The 21,973-nt window shown below is 39.3% G+C and overlaps 2 protein-coding genes and 1 non-coding gene across 5 annotated transcripts; 2 read left to right on the top strand and 1 right to left on the bottom strand.

Moving 5' to 3' along the window:
- Nucleotides 1-580: 580 nt before the first annotated feature.
- Gen (XPG-like endonuclease) lies at nucleotides 581-6,610 on the bottom strand. 3 transcript variants are annotated; one of them, XM_028303708.1, is made up of 11 exons: nucleotides 6,431-6,610; nucleotides 6,231-6,325; nucleotides 5,877-6,084; nucleotides 5,694-5,783; nucleotides 3,752-3,905; nucleotides 3,351-3,483; nucleotides 2,935-3,096; nucleotides 2,353-2,521; nucleotides 1,881-2,025; nucleotides 1,704-1,781; nucleotides 581-1,593 (listed from the first exon to the last, which is right to left on the bottom strand). In XM_028303708.1, exons 1-11 carry the CDS (start codon nucleotides 6,491-6,493, stop codon nucleotides 626-628), a joined length of 2,265 nt encoding a protein of 754 aa, XP_028159509.1. In that variant the 5' UTR covers nucleotides 6,494-6,610; the 3' UTR covers nucleotides 581-625. The 3 variants fall into 3 exon arrangements, with proteins under 3 accessions (XP_028159509.1, XP_028159511.1, XP_028159512.1); XM_028303710.1 differs by lacking the exon at nucleotides 3,752-3,905 and having other exon boundaries at nucleotides 5,696-5,783; XM_028303711.1 differs by lacking the exons at nucleotides 5,877-6,084; nucleotides 6,231-6,325; nucleotides 6,431-6,610 and having other exon boundaries at nucleotides 5,696-5,783.
- Nucleotides 6,611-7,570: 960 nt separating this feature from the next.
- Mccc1 (Methylcrotonoyl-CoA carboxylase 1) lies at nucleotides 7,571-19,310 on the top strand. The gene is made up of 14 exons (XM_028303694.1): nucleotides 7,571-8,042; nucleotides 8,356-8,560; nucleotides 8,751-8,968; nucleotides 9,303-9,450; nucleotides 9,762-9,899; nucleotides 10,144-10,239; nucleotides 11,055-11,238; nucleotides 12,065-12,255; nucleotides 12,781-12,912; nucleotides 13,324-13,494; nucleotides 14,239-14,362; nucleotides 14,981-15,174; nucleotides 16,489-16,626; nucleotides 18,666-19,310. The coding sequence occupies exons 1-14, from the start codon at nucleotides 8,011-8,013 to the stop codon at nucleotides 18,822-18,824; spliced, it is 2,130 nt and encodes a 709-aa protein (XP_028159495.1). The 5' UTR covers nucleotides 7,571-8,010; the 3' UTR covers nucleotides 18,825-19,310.
- A 1,932-nt stretch (nucleotides 19,311-21,242) lies between these two features.
- Nucleotides 21,243-21,315, top strand: TRNAA-AGC (transfer RNA alanine (anticodon AGC)). The gene has a single exon. It is a non-coding gene; the product is annotated as a tRNA-Ala (tRNA).
- The last annotated feature ends 658 nt before the right edge of the window (nucleotides 21,316-21,973 follow it).

The raw sequence follows: 21,973 nt of genomic DNA, 5'->3' as shown, positions 1-21,973 counted from the left end.
AAAAAAAAAAGACAGTCGGTATTATAGCAATACGTCTGATAGTGAAAATGTACATAGATTTTATAATTGTATTACGAAAAAGTTTGTTTTCAGACATTTTGCGCGTAGCATATAGCCTGAGCGAATTTTTGAAAATGTCAACAAATTTAGCCGACCTGTATACCTTTACGGGTTTGCGCTACACCACTAACGTCTGAAAAATATGTTTCCGGTATCTCAGAACTATCATTCAACTACAGTCTGCAAATCAGACATATTGCTATGATGCAGTTCGGTAAAATTCTTTGACAATTCGGTCAGATCAAACGCTACGCGGAAAATGTCTGATATTGTTTTTTTCGAGTTCAGGATAATCGTATCTATCGATTTGATGCGGTTTTGGCCGTATTGCTATGAGACAAAAATTTTGGTCGTGGGCTCTCGTACTATATGAAATGGTCGCTAGTTTTTCCTTAAAAGACCAATCTATTCTCGTGTATGTGCTTCAGTGTAGTTTCATAATAAAACCTTAATGATGTCTGCGACAAAGATTAAGATACGCCCTGTTTTGGTTCCATGTTATGAAAACGAAAAAACATAATAAAATATACGACTTTATTACGAATTTTGTTAATACATCACGATTTTATAAACAAACATCAGGTAAACTATAGTCAACGGTTGTATCACAGTCTTTAATTGAAACAACGCTTTTGTTATATTCTACGGACATTTCAAAAGCATCACGATCTTCTGTTAATTTGTCAAAAAAGTAACTTGTATTGACTTTACTTTGTCGCGAATTGTTTAGGCTATGTTTAAAATTAAAGCTGTTTCTTCTAATCGGGCTACCGTTTGGCGTAGAACAATTATTATGAATTTCATTCAATACACTTTTCCGCAACACTGATTTTCGAGGTGTTGAAAACTTATTGTGGAAAACAAGTCTTACCAAATTATTGTTTACTTTGGCAGTTTTAGCGTGTGATGTTCTAGAGACAATATTGTCTATGATATCGGATAAATCATTTTCATTGTCATCATCGTCTATAGTAGCGTCTAACATACTGAGCAGATGATTTTCTTTATCATCGCATTTTATGGGGTTCTTTTCACACTGAAATGAATCTGCTTTCAAAAATTCACGATACATGTCCTCGGGTGCGTCCTTAATTGACATATTTTTAAGACTACATCTCAACGAATTCACTGTACTTCCTATGGACTTTTTGCGTTTCTTGGCTATAAAACTCTCGATTGTCTTTTGTTTCTTCTTTGAGTTTGTCTTCAGTTTTCTTTTCAGTCTATTTACCGACACGCTCAAGTTGGCTTTGCTAGAGTTGAGATCACACGCTTTTGTCGATAAGTCGATATTTCTGAACGAACCGCTAAGATTGGCCACATCAGTATCGATAACTTTTTTAGTCTTTTTTGTGTATTTTCTCTTTGGTTTTTCGGGTTGATTGTCGTCTTTCTTCTTTTTTGCTCGTGTCTTCTTTTCTTTTGGTGGTTTCTTGATAGACTCTTCATATGCTTCTACGAGTTCTGGATAGTACTGGCGCATAAGGTCCTGCCTTTCTATTGTTGTCCATACTGACTGTGGGTCCGCATCCTCTGTAGCAATGAAAAGAGGACTTTCAATGTCATATTATTTATAGTTAATAATCAGTATAATCACATAACTCAATAGTAAATAAACTTAACTAAACTAAATAAACACTTACCATCAAACTGGTCATCTGGTATTATGCCTTCATACAGGCCATCTATATCCTCCCAAATAACTTCATAGCTGGGGACACCTGCAAGAAATTTTGTTCTTATTATTTTAGCATCTTCGATATAAGAAAGCTTTTTATCCGACTGCGCCAGAAGGAGGGTTATGTTTTTAGTATTCTTACCTCTAGGGTGTCTTTTCTTTTTTATAACCATAGGTTTAATTGTTCTGCGAGGTACATTTTCTTGAAGATGCCACTTGGTGAGCAAAGGTAGAAATTTTTCAACGCAATATTTCTCCGACCATTCTAGTTTGTTTGACATAAGTTTCTGCAAGGATAAAACAAACTTGTATTATAAATTATTTTTATTTTAATAGCACTGTATGTGTATTGAAATTACTACTACAAAGCATGGGCGATCTCTGCACAGAACTAATCCCAACAGTAACTCTTTTAGCCAGGGTCTACAGTTTTGCTCCAATGAAACCCAACCAGTAAAGGTTGAGACTACTCAACCAATGCCAAACTATACGAGGGGATAGCTGGCTGTTGGAAACTCGCAGTGATTTTAATGGGAAGAATGGTGTAGTTCAAAGTATAACATCAGGGGCCTCCTTATTGCTACAAAAACCTCTATTTAATACAAAAATCTTACCATAAATTGTATCAAACTAGGAGGCGTGGCCTTCGTGCGTTCAACGTCTATTTGTTCCGGGACATTGTTGAGGAACTCCTTCATAACCTTTGGTTCCGGGAACGGCATACCGCAGGAAACTGCGCGGGAGCGGAGCGATAACTCTCGCTTCACTTCTGCTACTTTTGCTCTGGTGATGGAAGAGTTAAATTAATTTAGGAAATCTATGTAAACATTGACTTATGGAGCGCGAGACTACTTTGTGGCAACCGTTTACTGACCGACTGATCTATCGAAACACAGCTTAAATCACTGAATCAATTGCGCTGTGAGGAGGATAAATGACGCTCAGAAAGCATTTTCCAAAATTTTATTGATCTTCTAAAGGGATGAATCAGGTGTCCAAAATCTACATTATTTATTATATGTGACTTCCCTTAGGCTTGAGATTCACGGTATACTTATTTACAGACGACGGCACTTCAAGCTAAAAACTGTGACCACATTATCATACAGAGCGGACGCCCAGCGGGACAGCTCCTCGTAGCACGCGGTCTCACTCAGGATATTAACCTTCATTAATTAAATAACACCATAACTTACTTATGTCCCAAGTCACTGCACCCCTTGTTGGTGCCACAAACGGGACAGCCATTCTTGAGGTGCGTGCGTCCCACGTGCCCGCAGCGGTCGCAGCGGCCCGGCGCGGACGCCCAGCGGGACAGCTCCTCGTAGCGGTCAGGGTCACTCACCCAGGATATTAACCTGTTGCAAAATTATCTTTTATTTAGGGCCCTCGCCCACGGCGTTTACGAAACGCGCGACAGCATCGCTACTAACGCGCGTTAGTCGCAACTCGCATTTGCAACGCACTACAGAAGTGATGCCAACGCGCTACTAACGCGCTACAGCAGCGCGACTGCATCGCTACAAAAAGTCGCCGTGGACGAGGACCATTAAATTTATTGAAATAAGCAATAAATTCCGAAGTATATTTTTTTTGTGTAAATAAGACTTACCTAGGAATAATGTCTGTTTCGTCGACAGTGTGAATAAATGCAACGGCAGTATTTATCGAGGATCCACATGCGCCTACGCCGTAGTCGCACCCACAGAGCATAGCTAGCGCCACCATTTTATTGCGGCCAAATCCTGAAACATGTGATATGATAGTTACTGATAGGTTTTTTACGATTAGCCAGTCAACATAATGGTGTGGACTGACACTTGCCTTTACCATAGTGTTGCCTACTCTGCCTAATGGTTAATCTAGCCCTGTAACTGTAACCTAGTCCTATAGTCCAAGGCCAATGTATCATCTAAAGGGAAATTCTCTTAAATGTAAAAGAATCCAGTGCCCAATCTCAAAAATATACCTATGGTTGATATTGGTTGATAGGATATTTGATTGTAAACTTACGGTTAGCCCTCAACATCTTGTCAGCGTCATAGCAGTCCACGGAACCTTGCATGGCGCCGCCGCCCGCCGCGCTAGACACGCTAAAGTTGCGGTACACGCGCCGCGCGCCATACGCGAAGCAATCCGAGTCTTGCGATATCACTGCGTCCACTAGCTGGAATGTTCATTTTATTTATTATAGCACATATGTATCAATATTATTTAATTAATCTGTATTTCCTTCTTTTGGGATCCCATTTAAACTTGGTAATATTTCTTTAGGCAAATAAAGATGTTATCTTGAAGAGAATTTAATTTTATGAATATTCTGACATCAATGTAAAAACTGTATTTCTATTCTATGTCAGTGAGAAATCAAGTTTAACATTAGGGGGCGTCCATAAATTACGTGAGACTTTTAGGGGGGGAGGGGGTCAACAAAAACCTCACTAAATCTCACGTGGGGGAGAGGGGGGGTCTCAGGAAATATCACGTAATTTTTTCCGCAAGAAATAGAGAAATAGAGTTTGCCAGAAAACTAGGTTTAAATCTTAAGTAAAAAAATTGGCCAAGTGCGTGTCGTGCCACGCGCAGTGTAGGGTTCCGTAGTTGTCCGTCGTTAATAAAATATATTTCAGAAGCAAGCAATTACTTCATCTAAAGTCGCTTTTAATATTTTCTTCTAAGGATTTTTTATTAGATATGAAATTTTATAATACATGAGTTAAATGACTATTACTCTTAAACTAACTGACCTACCCTAACCGTTATAGTTTTCTTGAAAGTTCATAAAAAGCTGTATTATTATGATTTTTTCCAGATTTTTCAAGCCAACAGTCTAGTTTTTAGAGGGACGCCCTGCTTGAGCAAAAATTGGCACTTTAAATTTTAATAGTTTGCAAACGGATCTCTAAATTGAAAAATTGTCTTTGAAACCCCCAAGTCATCCAACGATATCCTACACGATGGTGTACCTACGTAGAAGATGAAAAAAAAATTCATCCCCACTTTACATGTAGGGGTGCTACCCTAAAAAATGTTTTTTTTTAAATTTTATTGTACCGTTTTGTCGGCGTGGTTAATATACATACCTCCACAAAATTACAGCTCTCTAGTGCCAATATTTTGCAAGCAAAACCTCGGACAGACAGAAATATCGAAACTATAAGGGTTCCTTGTCAGGACTACGCGGGACCCTAAAAAATTATATTTTCTATGATGATAATGATATTTTATTCTATACCAATGTGAAGTGAAATCTGCATGTGTGAATACTAAAATGCAGAATAAATGACGAAATTAAGAAAGTTATAAAACAGGTTTTTTTTAATCAAAATAGACTAGGTACTTCTGTAAAAAAAAAACAATGAGACCCTAGTACTAACCGCTGTCACTTCACTACACGTGTTTTTCTGGATCTATTCGTAATCAGTGGGCTTAGTGCAACTTTATATCGATCGTTATCCGCTAGCGACTGCGTAAAAAATGACATGCATTAATTAATGTAGGAATGATGATTGTACAGCGTCCCTAGCAGATACTTTCAAGAACTGAAATCTTAAACTATATAGATCTTTTTGATGCACTCCTTAGCGATAACGGTAAATGCAAACTCGCACTAAGCACACAAAAAAAAACTTTCTCAGTTAAATTACTCCAAAACTATTAAATTTCGGATTTTTTAAAATATCACGTGAGATTAGGGGGTGGGGGAGGGGGTCAGGCAAAATCTCACCAAATCTCACCAAGGGGGGCGGGGGGGTTGAAAAATAGCCAAAATTATCTCACGTAATTTATGGACGCCCCCTTACTTTTGTGTACATTAAGAGATCTAGAGCAGGGTTTCCCAAACTGTTTTTAATTAATTGACAACACCCTCTGGAATTGTTGGGAACCCATGTTTTTGAAACATAATAAAACATTAAAATGTTTTTATCTATAAAAATGTAAGTAAAATACAAACACCTTGGGCATTCAGCTGGGCACAAGTAGCTTCAGCCTCTCCTCTTCCTTTTATACATTGTACACCCATGCATTTCAGCAGCGATTCACACTAAAAAAAAATTCCCTAAAGATTAATAAATTGAACTAGCAATAGCATTTATTCAGCCAGTATTTTACTGAAATAAAACAGGTTTATTCATACTTCTTTGAGAACATTTTTGAACCTTTTCCTTCCCACATCTGGCCGTTTATTTTTAACAGCAGCATCAGACCGAGGTGCTGCACCTCGGAACTGAATGGCATTCCGAGCGGCCATTACATCGCGTTTCAAGTCAGGAGCATCACCTTCAAGCACGAAAATCGGATTTATATCTGCTAATAACAGGTAGATTGTTCTGAAGAAAAGATTTCTGAAAATTAAACAAGTTTCATTAAAATCAACAATAAACACATTCCAGATGTAGTTTACTCTATTCATAAATTAATAGTTCTACTCTTTCATTTTGCTACGATGAAAATGGTGAAATGTTTACTTAAAATACAAATTTTAATTTACCTGAGGTATAATTTTGGTTGTACATAATAATCTGTAACATTTTGACTGTCGCATACCCATCCTGATAGATCTACTGCTATAGTTTCACCACGTATCTATAAATTAATAAGAGAATTAATTCATTTTCTCTAATGTTGTTAGAAAGCTGTTAGATTAGCTTTATTAATCTAAGGCTGTTAGGTTTAATTCCATTTAATAACCTCATGTAACGACTTCTTCTCACTGTAAGGTGTTAACACGGTCCACAATCCCTTAATACCCATATCCGTAGGCGTAAATTAATAGAATAAATTATCATTAATTAATATTTACAAACAAAAAATTCAAACCACCAATTTTCAAAAAACAACAAACAACTAAAACAAGGCTTTTCGAGCCCGCGGTATTTTGCGGTATACTATGGAAATATAATGACAGCTTGATTCTTATTGGTCAAAATAAATTCTTATCTATTTTTAATTGGAGAGTTTTATTTGCTTCCAAGGCCGAAGCCTCTTCACATTGGCTGCGTTCAGCCGATAATATTGTTAGAATTTGCTAGCAAAATGGCGATTGCCATCTTGCCATGGCAACCGCCGAAAACTTCAGCATGTTTTCGGCTAGGACACGATTGCTAAACTCCAAAAAAGTGACGTATCCAATACATTTTTTTTACGGTAACAGCACTTATCGCTAAAGGGACGCCATTTTACTTGCTATCGCTATTTTCCGCCAAACGCCCCCATTTGTTCAATATAACCATCGACGTAATATATCCTATGGACCGGGGTACCTCGGTACATTCACGATTTGGGAAAGGAACATGGCCGCAATATAATGTGAAACAACTGAAACAAGATGAAAAATGTTTGTGTTTGTGTGTGTATTTACCACCACCAGTGGGTCTAGACGATTTTTGAATCCGTCAAAACTCAAAACTCCATAAAAAAGGGCTTTCGACCATCTTTCAACTGGTGTGTGATTATAAAGTGAACTTTGTCTAGACCCACTGGTGGAAGTGGTGGATCAAAAAGTGCCACTTGGTATTGTCTAAGGGGGATTATATTGCGGCCATGCTGCTCCGTTCCCACAACGCTGCAACGTGTATGTACAGAGCCCCGATTACACGCTTCTCGATTCTGCGATACGATTGGTCGTTCAACAGCGTACGTCAGCTGTTTTGACCAATCGTATCGCAGAATCAGAAGCGCGTCTGGATTGGACACGTTAAAAATTACTGTAATCGGGGCTCTGAGCACGTTTATTATTTTATAGCTATGCCCGGTTCATAGTTTATACTTTATGTCTCTTACCCTCTCAAGTTAGTGTCAAAACTGTCAAACGTCATCGGTACATTTTTGTTGTTGTTGAGTTTGTTTACAAGTTTATTGAACAAGTTGAGAAGTTGTTTTGTTCACATTCATGATTATTTTTGAAGTAAGATGATAACAAGATACATTAATGTTACATTCCATTGTTTAGGTTACATAACGTGTTGAACACACATAATTTATATTGGAAAATTGGAGAGCTTACTTCTACAAACGAAGCTAATTTCCAAATATAATTAACTTGTTAAGTAAATGACCTTCGGAAGATTATTTAAATAGTGATAGCAGCGTTTTGACGACAGTTTATCGAACCGTACCCACCTCCATAATCAGTAAATAGCTCGTCACTGAGGCTCGGGCCTCTGTAACGTACGTAATTATCTGTAGCCCACACGAACTGTGATAACGATAAAACTGATTGCGCTTTGATATAATTACTCTTTACTACCAAATCTGGGCCTATTATCATCATGTCTTACATAAAGCAGATGAATCGAATTTGGTGAGTAGTTTTACATGTTTTCTACTTGTTTTATAGCATGCCATGCCTTATTATTATGTAGATCATATTTAAATTATATTCACAAGCTCTTAACCATTGTGTTTAAAAGGTCTAAGATCATTAGCATAAAATCCCTTTACTAATAAAAAGAACTTTAAACCTTGGTATTAAGTCAGTTTTCTCAAAAAAAAATATCATTAATGTTTCATCATTTTTTAGTCAGTGAACTGTTTATTTAAGTGCAAGACACGATATCTTAGACATTTATCAGTTACTTAAACCAACATCTTAATTTAACTTAATTTTGTTACAGCCAAACTTTAAACCTCAAATACTCAGCAAGGTTCAATCATGCACGGGTACTTAAAGATGACATTCAAAGGCAGCAGATCAATAAAGTGCTCATCGCAAACCGCGGTGAGATCGCTTGCAGGGTTATGCATACTTCGAAGAAGTTGGGCATTCGGACCGTAGCCGTGTACTCGGATGCCGATAAACATGCAATGCATGTTGAAATGGTGATTTTTAATTCTTATAATCATTGTTATCTTTTAAAAACTTGCATCATGCTATTTATCTATGTTCTAGCTACACTCTTTCATCTATCTTTTACATTGGCTAGCAGCCAGTCCTACCTATTTGCATTTTAATTTTATTATCATAATATTTCTACATTATACATATCATTTTCATGTTCTTTATGTTTAGGCTGATGAAGCATATCACATTGGGCCAGCAGCTTCAACACAAAGTTATCTGAATGCAGCAAAAATACTTGAAGTGGCAAAGAAATCCAACAGTCAAGCCATTCATCCCGGCTACGGTTTCCTCTCTGAAAATGTGGAGTTCTGCGAAAAGTGTTCTGATGAAGGAGTCATATTTATTGGTCCCCCACCTAAAGCTATCAGAGATATGGGTATCAAGAGGTGAGCTCAACTTTTACTTAGGCATGCCACTACAACTTTTAGGTTTAAAACCATTATTAGATAAGCCATCTGATCCTTCAAATGTGTATAGGTTGATTTTAGCAAACAACACTGAAGTATTAGTATTTCCACAGAGTCAAGTGTTAAAAAAATCCAACATAATATAAATATAATTCATGATAAATGAGTCCTAGTCAGTCCCTCAATATTGTGGAACTCTTTTCTATCTTCTTATTTAAAATCATTTTATGAATGAAAGATAGAGCTGTTTCATCTTCAAGATAGGTATTTGCCAATGTTAGTGATTAACACCACTGTCTTATTTTATTTTCAGTACATCAAAACATATCATGTCAAGTGCTGGGGTGCCCATTGTAAAAGGTTACCATGGAGAGGAACAGAGCATTGAAAAACTACAGGCTGAAGCTCAGAGGATTGGGTTCCCACTGATGATCAAGGCAGTCAGAGGAGGAGGTGGTAAGGTATGAAACTAAAATGGCTATAGGGATAGGAAATAAAAATTTTGCGACGATGAAAATGGCGATTACTGTCGTCTTTTTTTTTCAATCGCATCCTTTTCTGGTGTGTACCTACTAAAACTTTGAAAGAAAAGAGTATTTTGAACTTTGATAGTGAGGAATTACACTTATAAAATAACATCTAAATTATTGACGCTTAAGCTGTGCTCAAATTGAAAGTAATCTTATCCATCACTAAGAATGTATAAGAGAAAGACAAAATATTATTTCATCATCAATTCTTTTTTTTTTTGTAAAAAATATGCTTATTTCAGGGTATGAGAATCGCCATGACGGAAGCAGATTTCTTGCCACAACTGGAGTCCGCCAAGAGAGAATCGCTGAAATCTTTTGGAGATGACAACATGTTACTTGAACAGTACATCACAGATCCTAGGCATGTGGAAGTGCAGGTACATAAGTGCTAAAATAATATAAAACCAGAATATAATTATTGGCTGCCAAAGTCCTTTTGCGCCGGAAAGAGCGACATGTTTTCGACTCACATTATTTGCACTTTCGTGTCTGTTTATTAAAAACTATAGAAGTTAAAACTATTTTAGCATACAAGTGCTAAAACATTGTTTTAAAGTTAAGTGACCTTGTCACAAACTTCGATGTTTTCTCAGTTTTGATGTTGGTATCCAATATTTTCAGGTGTTCGCTGACAAGCACGGCAATGTAGTCCATTTGTTTGAGAGAGACTGTTCTGTTCAGAGAAGGCATCAGAAAATCATAGAAGAAGCACCTGCGGTATGTATCCCTATGTTTTTATTGAACGCGAAACAAAGATTAAAGCTAAATGGTGATTTGAAAAATAAAATTATGAGATGATATGATTATGTCATGGCACGTGGCGCCGATTATGCCTATTAAAAAAAAAGTAACTGAAAAAAGTCTAGTCTCAGTAAATAATAATGGACAATGAGAGACATCGGCGCTACTGTAGAGTAAGATCCTGTCACTCCCTACTGGCTTAGACAATGGCATCCACTAGTGAGCGCTGAAGCGAGTGAGAACGAGTGGCGCCACTGTAAAGTCCTGTCACTTGCTTAGTGCCTAGTGGCTGGATTAGACAGTGGCGCCAACGTGAGCACTGAAGTGCCACTGTAAAGTCTTATCACTCGCCAGTATCAGTAGCGTCAACTGGTGAGCGTTCCCGTCCTTTTTCCGTCGGGAAAACCATGAACATGCATTCCCATTAAAACCCGATGGTATCCTTCTATAGTCCGGTCCCTGAGCACGTAGAATTTTGTCCAATGACCTCAAGCTACCCATCCTTATCGCTCGCGCAATATAATTTATTGCTGTTGCGCTCGCACACTCACTGCTGCCGCCCGTCGCAAAGTTGCGACAGCAATATAATTACGCGCGAGCGATAAGGATAGGTAGCTTGGGCTCGCACACTCACTGCTGCCGCCCGTCGCACAGTTGCGACAGCAATATAATTACACGCGAGCGATAAGGATAGGTAGCTTGGGATCATTGGACAAAATTCTACGTGCTCCGCGACCAGACATTACCACAATTTCCCCTCCTTTTCTAATTCAACCTATGTTTTCCCCTAGCCCGGTCTCAGCGAAGAGACCCGTCGGTCTCTGGGCGAGGCGGCGGTGCGAGCAGCTAGGGCTGTGGGCTACGTAGGCGCAGGCACCGTGGAGTTCATCCTGCATAGACAGACGCACGAGTTCCACTTTATGGAGATGAACACTCGGCTGCAAGTCGAACATCCTATCACTGAGATGATTACTGGTAAGAGTTTATTTATGTGTTTCTTTTCTCCCCGGCTTCGCTCGGTTTAAACTTTAGAACTAATTATTCATCCTCTTAGGCGTGAATTTGGTCAATCCTTTCTCAGCGGATGCCTATGTTATGATAGCAACTTGCCTTTGAACGCAATCCGTTCAGTGGTTTGAGCAGCTAGTTATTAGATAAGTTAGTAGTCCGTATCGGTTGCCCCTAAACAGATTATAAAACAAACCCTATAAAACTTGATTGATTTACCTTTGTTTGCTAAAAAGTAAGGGGTCATCCATAAAGTACGTCACACGTAAAGAGGGGGGGAGGGGGTTGACAAAGTGTGACATGGTGTGACAAGGGGTGGGAGGGGTCCTAAGTTTCGTGACATCACATTTCAATTGTTTCAAATATTTGATATTTTAATGTTGATTTCATAAAAAAAGTACTTAATTTAAATGGAAATAAAACTAATTTCGGAACTGCTGTTAATTTAATAATTTTTCGATGTGAAATTGCAAAACATGTGACGTCACACTAGGGAGGGGGGGGGTCTCAGAAATGTGACCACCTGTGACAAGGACGGAGGGGGGGTCAAAAAATCATGAAATTCGTGTGACGTACTTTATGGATGGCCCCTAAGCGTTCTTACGCGACCCGTTAAACGACGGGGTCGCGGCTAACGGGGTCGATGAAACAATTTTTTCCGACTGTCCAGCTAAAACGAGGCGGGACGACCTGGATGGATGGTACTTACTCGTCGGTTGCGTAAAGGAGAAAATCAGGCCTAAGCAATATTGCTAGTACATTTAATATGTATAACCATTGTCACTATTAACAGGTACGGACTTAGTAGAGTGGCAACTAAGAGTAGCAGCCGGTGAGCCGTTACCTCTAACCCAAGAGGAGATCATCCGCCGCGGACATGCAGTGGAGTGTCGTATCTACGCGGAGGAACCAGGTGCAGGGTTCCTACCTCGCGCGGGCACTTTGCATCGCCTCACGCAGCCTACCAAGGAGCAACATGTTAGGGTGAGTTCAATTTCAATCCGAAGTGTTTGAGTTATTTTGTATCAGGTTTATTTTCCAATTTTGGGAAAACAAACATAGACAATGTTCTATCATGTAATGTCATAGATCGCGCGGCCTGTCATTGGCCTACGATCGCGTCGGCGATGGCGATCTGCACGCGTTGGTGTGGCTGAAGCTTTAGATAGACACTGAACTTAAGACTCCCCGCGGACTACGGATTTTTAGTCGGCCGATTGTTGCGCCCGATTCTAATTTGTATGAAAAATCAGCCGACGTAATGTGCGCACTTTCATACAATGTCCTACTTATTAACAGCTCGAACCAACTATCGGCCACAAAAAGTCGGTGGTCTGCGCCTAGCCTAAAAGTCGAATTTTTTCTCCAAAAACAAAACAGAGTGTACTTTACATTTAAAATAATTTCTTTTTGTTTTCTCTTGCACTTTATTTTTTTTCCAAAAACAAAACACAACTTAATTTATAGTTTCCTTTTTCGAATTTTAAACACATTCGTTTGCTTTTTCAGGTAGAAACCGGCGTCCGTGAAGGCCAGGAAGTATCAGTGCATTACGACCCAATGATCGCAAAGCTGGTGGTGTGGGGCCGCGACCGCAATGAGGCGCTGGCCAAGACCAGGGCCAAGCTCTCGGAATACAAAGTAAGTAAATAGAATCTAGACACGCGAGAGAGTGGCAAGCCAAGTTCTAGTGAAGAGACGCACTGTATGTATTACACAAACCACATGGTTGGCTTTTGAACCCCTCATAAGATTTGCACGCTCTCTAGTGGCTGTAGTACAAATACTTACTTTTTATGCCTAATTTAAAAAATGTCTGATACTGTCAATTTTAAATCATGTTTGAAATAATTATTATTGTTCATACATCGCCTTCCTCTTTTATTATAAACAACTATCCTCTCTCTGGGTTGTCCGGGACAAATCTCTTCCAAGAGATAGGGCTTAAATGGTGCCGTTTAGGTTTTCTATTTTATTTGTCTGTTTAGACACTGTTCTGTTTTAAAGAATATGTATCGATTTATCTATCCACAATTTCACTTTCGCTTCCAGGTAGCCGGTCTAGAAACCAACGTGAACTTCCTACTACGCCTGAGCGGCGCCAAAGCGTTCGTAGAGGGTGACGTCCACACCGCCTTCATACCACAGCATGAAGCGGAGCTGTTCCCACTGACTAGTGAACCCGCTGTGGAAGAAAAAGCCATCCAAGCTGCTCTTGGTTTTGTAAGTAAACTGTATTTTGTATTGTTAAGAAATGCTAACTAAAAATTCACACACTCAAAGTAATCAAAATATAATACGCACGCACTACGCAAACAATGTAAACTGTTTACATTATGACGTCGCTGCTGTCATCATTGCTCTCACGAGCAATGTGTTCTGTTTTTGGGCATATTGCTGCGACACCGGCCCCGCCCCCTTGTCACATCTCCCTTTAGTTTCTGTGATCTGTGGTTTTAAGACAGTGGATATGAGCTCTTAGCTTGCATTTCGTCTGATAGAAAGTGTGGAATAATTATTTTTAATTAAACTTAGTTTTATTTTATCAAACAAATAAAACAATAGAAACGCGCACACCGTGACAATAGACCGGAGAGAATAGAGATGTGCATAGACAACACAAAACGAAATGCGTCATTCTTCATCAATCAATGAATAATTTACACATTTATTTATTTTGTTGGTGGAATATTATGTTCGCCTTTTATTTGCACCTTTACTGGTGGCGGTGGCTTTCGCAAGTAAATCCGATCCCATATGTTTGTCTCGAAGCGCTGGTAGAGCCCAAAAGATAAGGAGACATGTAAAATGGGGCACCTTTTTTTGACGTTCATATAAGTGCCAAAATATTGGTCTAAACGGAATAAAATATTTTTGATTAGAAGCTCGATCTGTACCTATTTGTATTACTTAAAGATGTTGAACTTACTGAATTATGTCTAATGTAACATGGTTTTCTTTTCCCAGATTTTAAACGCCCAAAGACAACAAGCAGTAAATGACAGTTGGAAGGGAATCTCCGTAGAACCAGCCGGCTGGAGGCCCAACTACCAGCTCAAAAAAACGATTCCACTCAGGTTTGACGAAAAAGGTAACTGCGGTATTTGTTACTTTTATGTTGTTAATGATAATCATCATACAGCCACTATTTGACTTGGATTACAAAGTTGGCTTTATTTGTGAGTTCACTTCCCCACCGTGAAATGTCAGTTTGAAGACAAAGCATTGTTTTTATAAAAAACAAATGACTACCATACTATACTAGGACTCGTATCACATTCTGCAGCATAGGCCCGGTTTCCACCAAGGCGCAGCGGAGTGGAGAAATGTTTTGAACAACCAATCAGATTTCATTATTTTCAATTCTCCTCTCCGCTCTGACCGCGCCGCCGCCGCTATCAAATTCGATAGAAAAATTTGACGCCCGACATTTCTCCGCTCCGCTGCGCCTTGGTGGAAACCGGGCCTTAGGTGTAAAATCGTAACAATCACACATAACTCTTGTCCGCGGCTTCACCCGCGTGATATTCAGTTTGTCACAGATCGGCATAAATTATAGTATTATATATTATTCTGGGTTATAAACAATAATACTGTGAAGTTTCAACAAAATCCGTTCAGTAGTTTTTGCGTGAAAGATTAACAAACATCTAGACATCCAAACTTGTGCATTTATAATATTAGTAGGATGCATTATCTTAATCCACAGACTTGAAAGTGACAGTAGAATACGGCAGCGCCCCCAACACCTACAAAGTTCAAGTGAACGACGGCGAGTGGAAGCAAGTCGAGGCGTCTCTGAGCAACAACGAACAAGGGCTGCAGCTCTACACGCTACTCGGAGACAAGACCACCAAAGTCGGCTTGCTGACGTTTGAGAACGAAGTACACATGTATGACGAGGTAAGAAAACAAAAAAAGCTATACAGGGTGGAAACGTTAAGTGATCTCACTCGATTATTTCTAAACTATACAAGATATCGAAAAACTGATTACTGATTCTGAAAGTGCTTCACAAGCTCTTTTAAACGGTACCAATAATAGGTTACAGAATAAACTGGATCTATCCGAAAATTAATTTTTTCCAGCTTCCATACATTTAGTAAAACCACATAATATTAAAAACTATACAAGACATTCAAAAACTGGTTACTGATCCTGAAAGTGCTTCACGAGCTCTATCCAACGGTACTAATAATAGGTTACAAAATAAACTGGATCCATTCGAAAATTCAATGTTTCTAGCTTCCATACATTTAGTACAGCCACAGTCATGGCACTCATGTCTTGTTAATATTATAGCAAGTAAAGCCTAAAACCAATGTTTTCCAAGAATAATTTTAAATAAGAATGCAATTTACGAGTTCATTTTAAGTGTTTATTATTTAATAAAAAAAATTTATACTTCTATTATTGTTTGGCTGGCATACATTTAGTATGGAGGCTGAAAACATTAAATTTTCGGATAGATCCAGTTAATTCTGTAACCTAATATTGGTACCGTTGGTTAGAGCTCGTGAAGCACTTTCAGGATCAGTAACCTGTTTTTCGATATCTTGTATAGTTAAGAAATAATCGAATGAGATCACTTATCGTTTCCACCCTGTATAGTCCTAGTGAACGAAGGTGACTGGAAGCAAGTCGAGGCGTGTCTGAGCAACAACGAACAAGGGCTGCAGCTCTACACGCTACTCGGAGACAAGACCACCAAAGTCGGCTTGCTGACGTTTGAGAACGAAGTACACATCTATGACGAGGTAAGAAAACAAAAAAAGCTATAGAGTCCTAGTGAACGAAGGTGACTGGAAGCAAGTCGAGGCGTCTCTGAGCAACAACGAACAAGGGCTGCAGCTCTACACGCTACTCGGAGACAAGACCACCAAAGTCGGCTTGCTGACCTTTGAGAACGAAGTACACATCTATGACGAGGTAAGAATACAACAGCTACTGACTTCCAAGTAAATGACGGCAAGTGGAAGCAAGTCGAGGCGTCTCTGAGCAACAACAAACTTAGTTTCAACCTATATCCAATAAGCACAGGCAAAAAAAGACGACTATTGTCAGTTGTACGATTATACGCGTCATAAAATCTTCGAGTGGTTTTTAATTTGTATTACTTAAGGTTTTCCCTCTCAACTTCTAAACTACTGATCCAATTCACTCCTATTCTTCCAATTGATGGCGATAAACTCGTTATTTCTCTAATTTTATTTCCAGAACGGCCAGACAGTTCTCAAAGTGCCGCTGCCCAAGTACCAAGCCGCCGGCGGCGCCGACGCAGCCGCTTCTGCTGACAGCGCGAGCTCACCCACGCCTGGCATTCTGGAACGAGTCATGGTGCAAAAGGGAGACAAGGTACTTAAATACATATTATACATAGTCACTATCATCATCAGTCTACTTTAATCCACATTGAAACTGCCCACATTATCTGGACGGCACGGCAAGGGATTTTTGGTGAGCAATAATACCGCTGCCCAAGTACCAGGCCGCCTCTGCTGACAGCGCGAGCTCGCTCATATCTGGTATCCTCGAGCGAGTCATGGTGCAGAAGGGAGACAAGGTACTGATTAAAGACCCTATCATCATCATCAGCCTACTTTAATCCACGTTGGGTCTGACCACATTATCTGGACGGCACGGCAAGGGATTTTTGGTGAGCAATAATACCGCTGCCCAAGTACCAGGCCGCCTCTGCTGATAGCGCGACCTCGCCCACGCCCGGTATCCTCGAGCGAGTCATGGTGCAGAAGGGAGACAAGGTACTGATTAAAGACCCTATCATCATCATCAGCCTACTTTGATCCACTTTGGGACTGCCCACATATCTGGACGGTACGGCAAGGGATTTTTGGTGAGCAATAATACCGCTGCCCAAGTACCAGGCCGCCTCTGCTGATAGCGCGAGCTCGCCCACGCCCGGTATCCTCGAGCGAACCATGGTGCAGAAGGGAGACAAGGTACTGATTAAAGACCCTATCATCATCATCAGCCTACTTTAATCCACGTTGAAACTGCCCACATTATCTGGACGGCACGGCAAGGGATTGGTGAGCAATAATACCGCTGAACAAAGTATCAGGCTGCCTCTGCTGATAGCGCGAGCTCGCCCACGCCTGGTGGAGCGAGTCATGGTGCAGAAGGGAGACAAGGTACGCCTAATAAAGTCCCTATAGATCATCAGTCTACTTTGATCCACTTTGGGACTGCCCACATTATCTGGACGGCACGGCAAGGGATTTTTGGTGAGCAATAATACCGCTGCCCAAGTACCAGGCCGCCTCTGCTGACAGCGCGAGCTCGCCCACGCCCGGTATCCTCGAGCGAATCATGGTGCAGAAGGGAGACAAGGTACTGATTAAAGACCCTATCATCATCATCAGCCTACTTTAATCCACGTTGAAACTGCCCACATTATCTGGACGGCACGGCAAGGGATTTTTGGTGAGCAATAATACCGCTGCCCAAGTACCAGGCCGCCTCTGCTGATAGCGTGAGCTCGCCCACGCCTGGTATCCTCGAGCGAGTCATGGTGCAGAAGGGAGACAAGGTACTGAAGGGAGACAAGGTACTGATTAAAGACCCTATCATCATCATCCGCCTACTTTGATCCACTTTGGGACTGCCCACATATCGGGACGGCACAGCAAGGGATTGGTGAGCAATAATACCGCTGCCCAAGTATCAGGCCGCCTCTGTTGATAGCGCTAGCTCGACCACGCCTGGTATACTCGAGCGAATCATGGTGCAGAAGGGAGACAAGGTACGTCTAAGTAAAGTCCCTATCACCATCAATTTTCCTCAATCCATTTTATCTTATCTTAAAGGTACAAGTTCGTAGCTGACTTCACGCAACAGTGGCAGACGACGTGTCGCGACACCACTGGTTACTATGTATTTCTATGAAATACCACCCGTTGTAAGCGACACGTCGTATGACGGTATTTCATAGAAACCTGTGTGTCGCGGCGACACGTCGTCTGCTGCTGCTGCGTAGAGTTGTCTACGAACTTGTAACTTAAAGGTTACATAAACCTTTGTTTGTCAATGTCATCCATCAGCTTTGCACTGGGGGAGGCGATCCTTAACTTCGAACTCCTATGTTCTGATTAATTTCGTTGTGAGTCCAATTACAGTTTAGCTTTCACCCGGGGCGAATTTGACCTAAATTCGCTGGGTTTTTTATTGGCGATCAAGCTGTAGATTCTGGCTACGCAGGAGTTGCAGCCACTGGGAATAGTCCCATTCCTTAATCCACTCACAACAATCCAGTTTGAGTTTGAATGGTGGGGTTTTTATCCCAATCCCGTGTCATGCAATATAACTCATTTATAGGTACTTATTTTTACTACACTCCCTGTAACAATGTCTCATCATACTTGTTTTCTTTACAGGTAGTGAAAGGTCAGCCTCTATTCGTAGTAATAGCGATGAAGATGGAATACGTAGTTCGTTCGCCGCGAGATGGCGTGGTCTCCGGGCTTGCGTCGGTCAAACTCGGCGATCCGGTCGGCAAAGGCGCACAAATTGTTACGCTAGAAGGAGAAAATTGAACAGAAATATCCAAACAATCCAAAGTAATAGTCAAAGCATTTAATTAGAGTATATAAGACTTAATGGTTCACATTCCTTTAGTTAATTGACAAGCGACATCGACTTCTACCAAAATTTTAATATCTAGCTGTCCTTGTCGCTCATATCAGCATTTCGCTACGACAGAGAAGGATTTAAAAATCCAAAAATATGAAACCGCTGTCAAAGAGTACCCTAGTTGGTGTATTCTAACCGAAGTCATCGTTTTAATTTAGTATGTAAGTTTAAACTATTTAGATCAAAGATGTACAAAATGAATTCTTTAAGAATATCTGAATTTATTCTAAGTCTTCCAAAAACTATGTTCATTTTAGTAATGATAGTAATTGTGTTATTGACTTGCCATCAATATGTGCCTTTAAATAAATATTTTAATTTTTATAATACATATTAGATCAGAAAGCACACGGGTGAAATTATGTGATAATGTTAAATAATATTGTTGTTATATTTTTGTAAAAATTTTAATATACATATTTGTTATTAAGATACCATGCGTTTTTATAAAAAGTTTAACCTAATTACAAAGTACAGTGTGATAGATATTATTACTCATTGACTATGACAAAATTTATAAATATCCAAATGAATGCAAACAAAATTATAAATTATTTACACTGTTCCTAAATCCGTAAAAACATAAAACAGTAACGGCTTTCTTTACATATCGTGAAATTAAAAGTACAGTCACGGAATGAAAAGGTTCGTCAGTTTTCAAATTGATTCCTTCAACGAATCGCGAGCACATATTACCTTTTGAAACTATGTTACAGAATAATCTCGAGTTAGAGAAAATAATCTTTAACTGTTCGTCAGTAAAGTTCAAAATTATTCAGATCAAAGTTGTTTGACGATTAATCTTGTCAAGAAGATTATTATGATTGATAAACTAAAACCTTCTTGTTGGTTCAACCTGCCATTATCTATTAAATTAAAAAAACTACATTTTGTAACATTGCACTGATGGGATAGAAAAATAAACAAGCAAAACCTTATTCGTAAGCAAACGTCATATTTATTTAAATGTTAGCAGCACTGTTTCTTGCACTGTTATGTTGGCAGGTTTGACTCTTACAGTACCTAATGCAAGCGAAAACCGACACTAAGGTGACGAACCTTTTCATTCCGCGACTGTACATACGTAGCTCAGCTTTGTGACGACAATACCGATTAGACCACATTCATTAAGTGACGTCATCACGACGTGCCATATTGTTTCTTCGAGGACCTCGGGCAATAAACTAATAAACAAATTAGTTAATCATTTCCTTGAATTTTTAAGGACAAAAGATACTTATTACTTATTAAATTAGTACCTGGAAAATATTATTAATGACTCCAAATTACAATTTCACTAATGATGGTTACTGTCTTTTGAAGTCACTTAATTGTATTCAAACACGTGTTGAAAATTATGGCCCAGTGCCAAAACTGGACAAAGAAATTTATTTCTTCAACCTTTACACAAAGACAATGGGAAGTAAGATTTACCTAAGTAAATGTTTTTATGACGAATGATGATAAACGATTACTTCTTGTTATACGCAAATACTTTGTTTGTTCGCTGTTTATTCAATTTAATTTGATAAAAAAATAAAAAATATGAATATGTGTTATCTATGTTTTTAACAACACATTCTCAAACCACCATTACTTACATGCTACACAACTTCTAATTTTTCATAACAGCTTTAGTCGATTTTCATGAATGATCACTTAAATCGGCTGATGCCTGAACTCGCATAAATATAATAAATAAATAATTATGTATGTTATAATATTTTTCTGATAGACTAAGTATTACGTAATTTGTAAAACAACTAAGAACTTGGCGGCGCACTGTGGCAGACGAGGCGAAGAAGATCGGCAAGACTTGGAGCGAGATCAAACACATAGCTCAAGACCGAACGCGATGGAGGACTGTTGTGGACGCCCTCTGCCCCATCTAGGGGACATAGGACCATAAGTCAAGTAAGTCAAAACTAAGAACAAATAACGTTGATTGTACTTTTTGTTGCAAATTATTCATAAAACCTACAAAATACTCGTACAACTTCCTAAGATCCCAAAGTACTTTGCTTGAATGCTGGCGTCGGTATACGTAGGTATTTACAACCGTTTTCTAAGGACAAGGCGTGACGAGGTCAATAAGAAAGCGGCCGTATTCGGCGGAAGTAGCACTGCAGGAGGTACGCACATTCTCCTTTCATCAACTGCCTTGTAGATAACCATGATGATAACGCTCACCTTGGCACGTTTGTGAAAGTAAACTTCGCATTGGTAGCCATTTGCTGCGTAGATTGTGTAAATTTACGCAATCTTGACACCGACACGACGCGCGCACAATGTTATTGACTATTTCGCTACTACTAGCATCAGGGGGCGTAGCTCAGATGGTAGAGCGCTCGCTTAGCATGCGAGAGGTACCGGGATCGATACCCGGCGCCTCCAATCTTTTTGGTTCTTTTTTTTTGTTAAATAATATGCTTCTTTTTTATTAAATAATATAAAAATAAATACCTATTCTTGCTATAATTTTTAATCCTTGTCATATATAGTAAGTGTAGTAAACTTGGTGATTTGTCCCTACATACGTAGGTAAGTAAGTAATGAACTAATGAATAAGTACGACTTAAATATTTTTTATCTTTTGGACTGACTGACTTCTAAACTAATAATAATTCAACCACAATAGAAAAATTGGAAAAACAAAAAATTCCCAGTATTTTACGAATTTTATGGTTTGTTATTGTGGTTTTGAAATTGTTTAGTCTGCAGCCGCAGAGACTTGTTATCGAAAATAATCGTGGTTTGCTAGCTTTATCTCGTTAAAGATACGTCCATGCACACGTTACCTATTTATATCAAGGCCCTTTGTGGTATGTGCAGGGAAAACACTACATAATTTCATATTATTTTTAACCTCACACGCTTGCTATCTTCCTTTTCGCTGCTCTTTAATGGTTTTGATTTATAGCGATACGTAGCAAGAGCAAGTCGAAAGTGTTCGCGGTAGCTTTGCCTACCTTGGGGAAGTTACACTATGCGGGAAATTGATCGAGACCTATAATGTAAACACGCACTTCAGTTAATTTCGCCGTGGATCGCC

This window comes from Ostrinia furnacalis, unplaced genomic scaffold (genome assembly GCF_004193835.3).
Source record: "Ostrinia furnacalis isolate ACB-3 unplaced genomic scaffold, ASM419383v2 OfSCF1268, whole genome shotgun sequence".
NCBI lineage: Eukaryota > Metazoa > Arthropoda > Insecta > Lepidoptera > Crambidae > Ostrinia > Ostrinia furnacalis.
Note: the sequence above shows the minus strand (reverse complement) of the source record. Positions and strands in the feature narration are given on the sequence as shown.